The 10,699-nt window shown below is 39.6% G+C and overlaps 1 protein-coding gene across 1 annotated transcript in view; it reads right to left on the bottom strand.

Moving 5' to 3' along the window:
* frem2a (FRAS1 related extracellular matrix 2a) overlaps nucleotides 1-10,699 on the bottom strand; it is a 146,933-nt gene that overhangs the window by 12,384 nt on the left and 123,850 nt on the right. Inside the window, exons 12-15 of the mRNA XM_072445928.1 lie at nucleotides 9,283-9,413; nucleotides 6,953-7,111; nucleotides 1,657-1,960; nucleotides 1-123 (exon numbers count right to left, since the gene is read on the bottom strand). The exon at nucleotides 1-123 is cut by the window's left edge and continues 9 nt beyond it. Of these exons, the coding sequence (XP_072302029.1) occupies nucleotides 1-123; nucleotides 1,657-1,960; nucleotides 6,953-7,111; nucleotides 9,283-9,413 (717 nt within the window). The remainder of the gene's footprint in view (nucleotides 124-1,656; nucleotides 1,961-6,952; nucleotides 7,112-9,282; nucleotides 9,414-10,699) is intronic.

Here is a 10,699-nt window from a genome sequence, read left to right as displayed (position 1 = left end):
GCGGCATGGTGACAGTGACTTTGATGAGGTTGGGGTGCTCGGGGTCATCGGCGCTGGTGTAGCGGAGTTTAGCAGAAAACGGCTCCGCTCCCACCGTTCCCATCTTCCGCGGCTGACACATGCCTTAGAGTGACACGAGACGGAGGGACATCAAGCACCGAGCACGGGATGAGAAGAAAAACATCCATCAAAACCTGTCTAAAACTGTAAAATCCGTATAATCCAATAAAAAAGTAGCGCTGTCCTTCGATAAAAAATGAATCAGATGAATCACATTTTAAAATTATGATTAGTCACTATTAATCGCACCGCGCACTTTTTAAAATGTCATTCTTTAAATGTCTGTTTTGACGATTTTCACACATTCTCTCGAGAACAATTACACAACTTAGGCTAATTATTGAAACATCTAATCATTTTAAAGCCCAACTGGATTTCGTGTAAGTCTAGACATTGTATTTGTGTCGTGGCCACATGTTTCAGGTAAATGAACACGACCAAACAAACGTTAAAGACCCTTCATTGTCGCTTGCGGGTGTAACTGTTTTTTATGGTGACAGAAGTAAGCTGCCGGCATCTACACGTTTTTTGTTGTAGTTTGGGGGTATATTTGGCCCATTTTTACTCGTGTTAGTGTCCACAAACAAGCTTTATTGTCATCACAGAGCGATCTTTGAAAAACGCACGATAACGGCGTTGCTCCTGAACCTGTGTAATCCAAGACTGTGTACTCTGGTCAGGATTACTGCGAACATTTCCTATGAATAATCGCACGTGTGATCAATGAAACCAAATTCACATCATAAGTTTTGCCACAACCTTTCGTTTTCAGCAGATGACATCTTTACTTAACAACTAACCACACAGAGCGCTAAGATACTGAACATGAATGCGGCACATTTCAATGGATGGTTGGCCTTGAAATTGGATTCATTCAAAGTGGAAGCGCTCTTTCTTTACCTGGAGAATATCCGATGACTGTTCAGGTTTATCAGAGGTGAACGAACAGGAACAAAAACATAAATACTCAAGTAAAAGTAAAAGAAGTACATAAAAATCGACTTTGTTGAAAGGGCTGTAGTGTCTGTTTAACAATTGCAACAGATTTTAAGAACTGTCGGTGTTAAATGTAGAAATTGTGATACAGAATTGTGCTGATCTTTCAATTCAAATCAGTTTCCTGGTTGATTGGATGTATTTTTGTTTGCTTAAAGCTTGGGCTGGATGGACATCACCATGAACAGATGCCGTATTTCCGGAGTTTAAGTCGCACCGGCCAAAAAATGAAAAAATGCATAATAGAGAAGAAAAAACATGTATAAGTTGCACTGGAGTATGAAATGCGGTTGCAAGTGTGAAAATAACACATAATATCACATAAAAGTCGCTCCGGAGTATGAGTATATAAGTATAAATATAAGTATAAGTCGCACCATGGCCAAAACTATGAAAAAAGGTGCGACTTATAGTCCAGAAAATACGGTACTTGTTCTCAAATGTAGTGAAGTAAAAGTCAAAAGTAATGACTTAACCTAGACTAAAGTACAGATTTGACTTCAGCGCCGCCCTTTTACTCTTCTACTTTGTCACTTCCCACAGTACTTGACGGCGACTGGGATAAACACCGCATGAAGTCGTCAGTCTGAGCGTCTTCACCTTCTTTGTTGCTCACGGCGACGATGGGACTGCTGAGCTCCAGGCCCTCGTCCCCGTTGGCGTTGACGGCCCGGGCCGCACACTGCACCCTGGAGCCGGCCTGGAAGTAGACGGAGTCCAGCGTGATCAGTTTGGAGGAGGTGAAGAAGGTGTCGAAGTCCACCTCTCGCATGGGGCTGGTGACGCCGTCCGGCCCGGCGGGGGCGCTCACGAGCCAGCGGTAGCGGGTCAGCGTGTTGTTGATGTGCTCGCTGACGCAGATGGAGCCGGTCCTGTCGTAGTCCGAGTATTTGGTGTCGCAGGCCTGAAAGAGGGGAACACATGGGAGGGAGAGTGAGGGGGGTTAGAGAAAAGAGGGATATTTGCACAACTGCGACAACAATTGAGATATGATCAGGAAGGCTGTTTTGTAGATATGCAACATTTGAATAATGGGTGTATTTTTGTAGTTAAAAAAGCCACAAAAAGATAAGGTATAAAGTGATATCGCTGCACTTCACATTAGTCTGATGATTAAACTTCAACCTCAACTTATATGTTTAAAGACATTGTTGTTGGATTGACATAATATATTCATTTTTGTCTTTAACAGCAATATATTTTAAAATGTGCAATATTCTATGGTTTGTTTACACATATTTTTCAACTTAACTTGAGTATGAGGAATTTAAGTATCTGGATTTGTTACTTGTAAAAAACACACATAATGACATATAAAAAAAGAATACTATGTTATTACACTGTTATGGGACACTTCTAAATAAAAGCTCATGATATTAATATGACTTATTATAATCCAGATATATCCTTCCAAATAAGACAAAGATTACACAAACATAAATCAATGACTGTAAGTATTAGTAAGAAAGAAGTAACAAACAAAACAAAGTGGAACATGTCAAAACAGGGTTAATATGCGAGATAAGTGACTCTTGCTTTATTCAATTCCACTTTATAACCACTACACCTTAATTAGACTTAATGAAGCACAAACAAAGACTTAATTCATAATGAACAATAGTTTATTAATGAAGGGGGTTATAAGGTTAGGATTAGGGTAGTACGCCTAGTTACAAAGCCTGAATCATTCATAATAAACTGTTTGTTCAGCATGAATATTTGTTCATGTTTTATTAAAGCTAATAAAAGTGCACCGGCAGTCATTAAGTGTTAAAGCTTAATCGTAAACGCACAATTTGGATCAATGCCACTGCTTTACTTTGGACTCTACGGACCATTGTGTTTTATAGTTTAATAGCATTCGGGGTTAAAAAGATTTCTCCACGTTCTGACCGCACAGGCAACGTGAAGTGTTCTTTATTACGAGCCCTGTGCGCCGGGAGCGTTCAAGTGCACCTCACCACTCGAGCTTTAAACACGACTACTTCATTTTGTCTCCACAGGGAACCTCCCACGCCGCTGACCAGAACACAGACACTCAGTCTGCGGAAGGCGCCCGCCACGTCACCTGAGACGCGCAGGGCTTAACGCAGCGCGGAAACCCATTTACGTATTGAACCTCGCCTTTAGCCGCTCTCCCGGGTGTCGCCGCGTGACAACCGAGGTCGACTAAAGAGTGTTATGTGTCTTTAAGGACGAAGAGCTGAGACTTCCTCAAGGACGCGGTTGCAGGGAGAGCTATTAAGATTTATCTCACCGGACACGGGTTTAATATCCTAAATTTAAGGAACAAAAGGTGGGAAAAAAGCAAGAATCGTAAATGTTGATTTATTGATTAGAAATGAATGATCGCACTAATGTCTGTGGTTAGGTTGACGTTAAAATAAACCAAAAATGACAACCTACACAATACAGTAGAGGCTAAAATGATGTTATTTTAAGTCTGTCATATTATTCCTTTGTTTTTTTTTCTATTTTTTAATGCTGTTGTTTACATGTGGAGTTTTAATTAGGCTTACCATGTTTTGTGTATGTCAGATGCTTTTCCTGAGACCTCGATTACTCGGTCTTGGGTCTGGCTTATGGAGAAAAATAGTTTTCGACTCCCTATCCGTTATATCGCAGGATAACAATAGCAAACAATAGAAAACAATAGCGATAATTAGCGAGATGGCAACACAGAGAATACAGGTACCGTGTTACAAAACAGCTTGAGTGAGTGTTTGGGGCTAATAATAATTTCAATTGCCTGTGCACTTGTGTAAAACTGTGGAGTTTCTGCGACCAGAAGGAAATGCAGGCGTGGATTTCCAGGGTTTTAAACTGCAAGTGTTTCCAGATCACGACAAGACGATGTGGCGGAAACAGAAGCTGTCAACAGGTGACGCGGCGCCGCTCCAAAAGTGAACTTTATGATTTCCTATCACAAAAGTTATGCCTCTGTCCCTTAAAATCTGTGGCACTGCGGCACTAGACTTTTGGAGGTATTTGGTAGTTGGTGGACTGCCAAAACGAAGGCCTCCACAGCAGAAGCGGCGGCGGCGGCGGCAGACAGGACCACCGACAGGGCAATAAAACGGCAGGTGTGACAGGACATATAAAATTTACCAGATGCAAATAGGATCCGAGCAGAGTTTGAGGTTTAGTTTTGACTTGTGGTACAGGACTGCACTATAAAAGAGAGAAACGAACAAGAGGCGGAATAATCACAATGTAGTTCCAATCGCAAAGGAGTAAGAGTGGAAATGTAGATAACATCGTGAATGTTGTTTTGAAGCAATTTACTATTTGATTATCGAGTGTGTTGTTTATAGTAAAAAAAATATACCTAAAGAGCTGTATAAAAATACAAAGCTCTAAACTTACTCTATTACGGGTATAGTTTTTATTTGTTTCATTCATTTGTCTAATAATTAAAACTCAATTCCTAATTTAAAAGACATGTTTTAAGACAGTTGGACTGACTAAATGTCTTCTGAATATTGTTATCGGGGAACTATTTTTTGTCTGCAATTATATATATAATAGATTGTACTGTATTTTCACAGACAAATCGTTTAGACCTCTGCAAACATGTTCTGAAACTCATTTGATTCTTGTACTAGTTTATCAATTCCTAAATCAGGAAATGCTCAAATGCTCATGGATTTGTTTACAATGGGAACTTTGAACTGAAACTTTTTACTTTTTCAGTATAATGCAGCCAGTTTATCAGTTCCAATAGATCTGGAGGAAGGCTAGGAAATCTCTATGAAAAGGTAGTTTCATGTTATTATAACGCCCGGATGTAAAGGTTGCACTAGTAGCAGTAGAAGATGTAAAGGTTGTACTAGTAGCAGTAGAAGATGTAAAGGTTGCACTAGTAGCAGTAGAAGATGTAAGGGTTGCACTAGTAGCAGTAGAAGATGTAAAGGTTGTACTAGTAGCAGTAGAAGATGTAAAGGTTGCACTAGTAGCAGTAGAAGATGTAAAGGTTGCACTAGTAGCAGTAGAAGATGTAAAGGTTGTACTAGTAGCAGTAGAAGATGTAAAGGTTGTACTAGTAGCAGTAGAAGATGTAAAGGTTGCACTAGTAGCAGTAGAAGATGTAAAGGTTGTACTAGTAGCAGTAGAAGATGTAAAGGTTGTACTAGTAGCAGTAGAAGATGTAAAGGTTGTACTAGTAGCAGTAGAAGATGTAAAGGTTGCACTAGTAGCAGTAGAAGATGTAAAGGTTGCACTAGTAGCAGTAGAAGATGTAAAGGTTGCACTAGTAGCAGTAGAAGATGTAAAGGTTGCACTAGTAGCAGTAGAAGATGTAAAGGTTGTACTAGTAGCAGTAGAAGATGTAAAGGTTGTAGAAGATGTAAAGGTTGCACTAGTAGCAGTAGAAGATGTAAAGGTTGTACTAGTTGCAGTAGAAGATGTAAAGGTTGCACTAGTAGCAGTAGAAGATGTAAAGGTTGTACTAGTTGCAGTAGAAGATGTAAAGGTTGTACTAGTAGCAGTAGAAGATGTAAAGGTTGCACTAGTAGCAGTAGAAGATGTAAAGGTTGTACTAGTAGCAGTAGAAGATGTAAAGGTTGCACTAGTAGCAGTAGAAGATGTAAAGGTTGCACTAGTAGCAGTAGAAGATGTAAAGGTTGTACTAGTAGCAGTAGAAGATGTAAAGGTTGCACTAGTAGCAGTAGAAGATGTAAAGGTTGTAGAAGATGTAAAGGTTGCACTAGTAGCAGTAGAAGATGTAAAGGTTGCACTAGTAGCAGTAGAAGATGTAAAGGTTGTACTAGTAGCAGTAGAAGATGTAAAGGTTGTAGAAGATGTAAAGGTTGCACTAGTAGCAGTAGAAGATGTAAAGGTTGCACTAGTAGCAGTAGAAGATGTAAAGGTTGCACTAGTAGCAGTAGAAGATGTAAAGGTTGTACTAGTTGCAGTAGAAGATGTAAAGGTTGCACTAGTAGCAGTAGAAGATGTAAAGGTTGTACTAGTTGCAGTAGAAGATGTAAAGGTTGTACTAGTAGCAGTAGAAGATGTAAAGGTTGCACTTGTAGCAGTAGAAGATGTAAAGGTTGCACTTGTAGCAGTAGAAGATGTAAAGGTTGTACTAGTAGCAGTAGAAGATGTAAAGGTTGTACTAGTAGCAGTAGAAGATGTAAAGGTTGCACTAGTAGCAGTAGAAGATGTAAAGGTTGTACTAGTAGCAGTAGAAGATGTAAAGGTTGCACTAGTAGCAGTAGAAGATGTAAAGGTTGTACTAGTAGCAGTAGAAGATGTAAAGGTTGTACTAGTAGCAGTAGAAGATGTAAAGGTTGCACTAGTAGCAGTAGAAGATGTAAAGGTTGCACTAGTAGCAGTAGAAGATGTAAAGGTTGCACTAGTAGCAGTAGAAGATGTAACGGTTGTACTAGTAGCAGTAGAAGATGTAAAGGTTGTACTAGTAGCAGTAGAAGATGTAAAGGTTGTACTAGTAGCAGTAGAAGATGTAAAGGTTGTAGAAGATGTAAAGGTTGCACTAGTAGCAGTAGAAGATGTAAAGGTTGCACTAGTAGCAGTAGAAGATGTAAAGGTTGTACTAGTTGCAGTAGAAGATGTAAAGGTTGCACTAGTAGCAGTAGAAGATGTAAAGGTTGTACTAGTAGCAGTAGAAGATGTAAAGGTTGCACTTGTAGCGGTAGAAGATGTAAAGGTTGCACTTGTAGCAGTAGAAGATGTAAAGGTTGTACTAGTAGCAGTAGAAGATGTAAAGGTTGTACTAGTAGCAGTAGAAGATGTAAAAGTTGCACTAGTAGCAGTAGAAGATGTAAAGGTTGCACTAGTAGCAGTAGAAGATGTAAAGGTTGCACTAGTAGCAGTAGAAGTGGCAGTAGCGTAAACAGCAGGAGTAGTAGTAGTTGTAGTTTGCTTGAGTAACACGCACAGTAACACAGACGACCGGGTATCCAGCCGGTGGGCGGAGCTTGTCCCCCGTCCTCTCGGCGTCGTCATAGTGAAGCAGCGACGCGACGTGGGGCAGCGACGGAAAGGTGACGTCCGCCATGCTGTTGGTCTCCTCGATGTACACGATCACTTTGGTCACCTGAGGGAGGGAAAGGGTTAAAGGAATTTTGAACCAGCAACAATTGAAAACATTTTTGGAAACTTTTTTTTTATGGCTTTCAGCGAGAACGAGACAAATGGAGATGAAGCGATGAGGCCTTCTGCTTCTATTAGTGGGACAAAGCCCTCCAAGGACCACGAGAGTAGTTTAAAATACACAGAATAAAGTAGTTTTGCCTTGATTGCTGATATACAGAGTTACTTTTTCATTTTGTTTCAGTGGCATTTAGGATTATTATTATTATACCTTCACGATCTGTTTAGAACTGCCTCACATTCTCCATATTTAGTCATTGTGTTTCTTCTTCTTGGTCTCACAGTTTTCTGTGGTTAATCTATTATTTATGGCGACTGTTTTCATCCTGCGGTACGAGGCCCCTGTTGTCTGGTCTAGGGCACCGCTATAAACCAGATCCCGGCCTCAGAGGGGCTGACCTTGATAAATATTATTGGTCGATAAAACCATACAAAACCTCTCCTATTACGTTGGAGTGGTGTCGGCAGGTGTACTGCTCAACTAAGGTGGGATTCTCACTGGAAACAGGCACAAACGTCGGGTCGGCGCTTCACTTTTCGAGTTGAAGAAATGTGACAGTGGCTAATTTGTGACGTGCTTCAGTCCAACACACTATAATACAAGCGGTGCATTACAAAACTGTGGTTCAAGGGCAGCAGAGTCTTGATATTGGTGATTTATGGAACCCTGTTATACTTCTTTTATTTATATGCATGTATTCTTTATTTGACAAGGACCGGATGAATAGGACGTGGTAATCTGACGCTAGTATCACTATTGTTCAAGGCTTTTGACAGGTCAAACTGCACTAAACGTAATTATTTTAGCTATAGTAACAATAAGAAAGTAATGAATACAGTGAATATATCAAAAAAGACTAAATGTAGCATAGCAAATGCTCACACTGCTGCTGTTGAGTGTGCTTTATGCTTCTAGTCTTTATGTGAATGGCTAAAGCGTTCAAAAAGGTTCGCTGCGTTCACTGAAAAGACAGTCCGAGCGAGTGTGGTTTTGCAGAAAAGAGCGCTTCAGTTCCCCTGTGGACAGTCTAATTAGTTCCTCACAACTTTGCATTTTTAATATTTTAATTGTTCCCTCATAGCACCCATAAAGAAGTGTAAAAAAAAGAACTGCTGCATGAGTGAAGATCTTTCAGCTGCAACGCGTTATTTAAACCAAACTAATGCAGCGAGCGGCTTCTTATTTATGAAACAACCACGTGGAAAGACAAATCCCGCCGTCATGGAAAAGATGTCATTAGAGTGTTTGGGACGAGCTGGAGAGGGTTTTGTGCAGTGGTCACTCTCTCTCACATCAATACAAGATCAACTGGTGAAAAACAATGTAACTCTGAATGGAAATAAATATGTTAATACTGCAGAAGCTTGTTATAACCAAATATTAGACCGTGTGCCCCTTTTATTCTGTGGCGACTTTATTTTTGGACAGGCAGTGTACTGTACGAGTAGGTAGTAGTAGTAGTAGTAGTAGTAGTAGTAGTAGTAGTAGTAGTAGTAGTAGTAGTAGTATTTTCTGGACTATAAGTCACACCTTTTTTGGCCGGAGTGCGACTTATACTTATATTTATACTTATATACTTATACTCGGGAGCGACTTATATATGTGATATTATTTGTTATTTTCACACTTGCAACCACATTTCATACTCCAGTGCGACTTATATATGTTTTTTTCTTCTCTATTATGCATTTTTTGGCGACTTATACTCTGAAAAATACGGTAGTAGTAGTAATAATTGATTTATTTATTTACACAGTATCAGACTCTCTTTTTCATAAGCTCCATGTCCAGACACAACACAAAATAAATGTATTTTCTTTAATTCATGCCCTTTCTGATGTTTGATCTGATATACATTTGATTTTAAATAGGTTGTTTTATCATGTGTTAATTGCTTTATGTTGCACTGAATCACCAAAGCAAGTTCCTATGTTTGTGAGTTTTGTTCATTGACAAAACTTTTCTGATTCTGATTCTGAACACGGGCAACACAAGGGAAAAAAAACCCCACACAAAACAAAGGAGATAGTGGCCAGTGAAATATATTGTAGCCGTGCATCTTCGGGCTGTAATCCATCCGATCGCTGCACAAAGTGAATGTGAATGAGTCTGACCTGCGTCTCGGCCACCATGTTGTCGTCTGGCTTCAGGTGCAGAGTGAAGGCCTCCCTCATCTCCCTGACGCCATCGAACAGCACCTCCACCTCCACCATGTGCTCCTGGTCGCCCTGTTTGAACTCCACGTCTGGAGAACGCAAGACACACACACGCCACCCAAACTGCTTTAAATGTAAATCCGGCCGACGCGAGGCCGCCTCGCTAGACTCGCCAGACTCATTTGAATTTGTGATAAGTCCGATGAGGTTTTTTTTTTTTGAGGCATCTTTTTCTAAACGAACGGAGACTTTGATAAAAATGTAAAACTGCAGAAGTTATCCAAAGTTTACGTTTGATTGTTCTATTTGAATAAACAGTTTTCTCTTCACAAAGTGCCAAAGGTGCTCGATCACCATTATGTTCCTTTGCCTTCTAAACGCGCTTTGGGCTGAGAAAATATCAGACTAAATGAGAAATTCAACGCTCTGTGATTTAAGATTTGCAGTTTGAATGGTGGACACATAACGTTTTAATATAGACTTATACATATTTCAAGCCCTGATTAAGCCAAGAAAGGAGCTTAAATTTGGACCAAGACCGGGTTTTTAACTTTTCTCACGCTAGAAAAAGTTGAACTGAAATAAAAAATGACATGAGTCTCTGATGGACTATATTGAGAAAATTACCTTTTACCCATTTGGGGGTGAAATTGGCAATCAATGTCTTGTTCAAAAAATATCTTCCTCTTCTCGTCACTAACTTTAAGCATTTGGTTAATATAAAACTATATGAAGAACTCAGCTCTTTCCATAAGTTGTGCCAAAGCTGCAGGAGAGATTCCTTTGTGCAGTAAACACTGGATCCTGCACCGCTTCAGACCACAGGTAATGTTCTAGTCTTTTAGTAATAATTTATAGACTTTTTTATGATGCATTTATTATAAGATACCAACTGTGAATTAGCCATAAGCAATAAACATATCTTAAATAAAGCATTGTTCACGAATGACAGTTCTCAAACAGTGATAGCAGTATTTCTGCTTGTTTACAAGAACGTCTTTGGAAAAGGGATTCATTTGTACATTCTAATTAAATAACCCATGTAAATTAAACTATAACTAAATATGCACCGTATCATTTTCCCTTGTTTTAGAGACCTTGGTTTGTTCTGATTTAGATGTAATTAAATCACAATGTGCACTTTACATTGGTAGCGTGGGGTATTGTTAATTAAAAATATAAATAGAATCTCATGAAATACATTAAATTAGACCTAGATCTGCAGGTACAGAGGAAGTCGGATGTTTTGAGAGTGAGTTAATTATCCTTCAGATGACCAATCAGCACAGAGACTCAGATGACCAATCAGCATGGAGACTCTAAAGTTTAGATCAAGTTTAGATCAGGGGCTGTATCAGATGATTGGATTAAAAGA

Source organism: Eucyclogobius newberryi, unplaced genomic scaffold, assembly GCF_026437365.1.
Source record: "Eucyclogobius newberryi isolate DKJ021-1_F unplaced genomic scaffold, fEucNew1.0.hap1 SCAF_15, whole genome shotgun sequence".
NCBI classification, from domain to species: Eukaryota; Metazoa; Chordata; class Actinopteri; order Gobiiformes; family Gobiidae; genus Eucyclogobius; species Eucyclogobius newberryi.
This window is presented reverse-complemented; position numbering and strand designations above follow the sequence as displayed.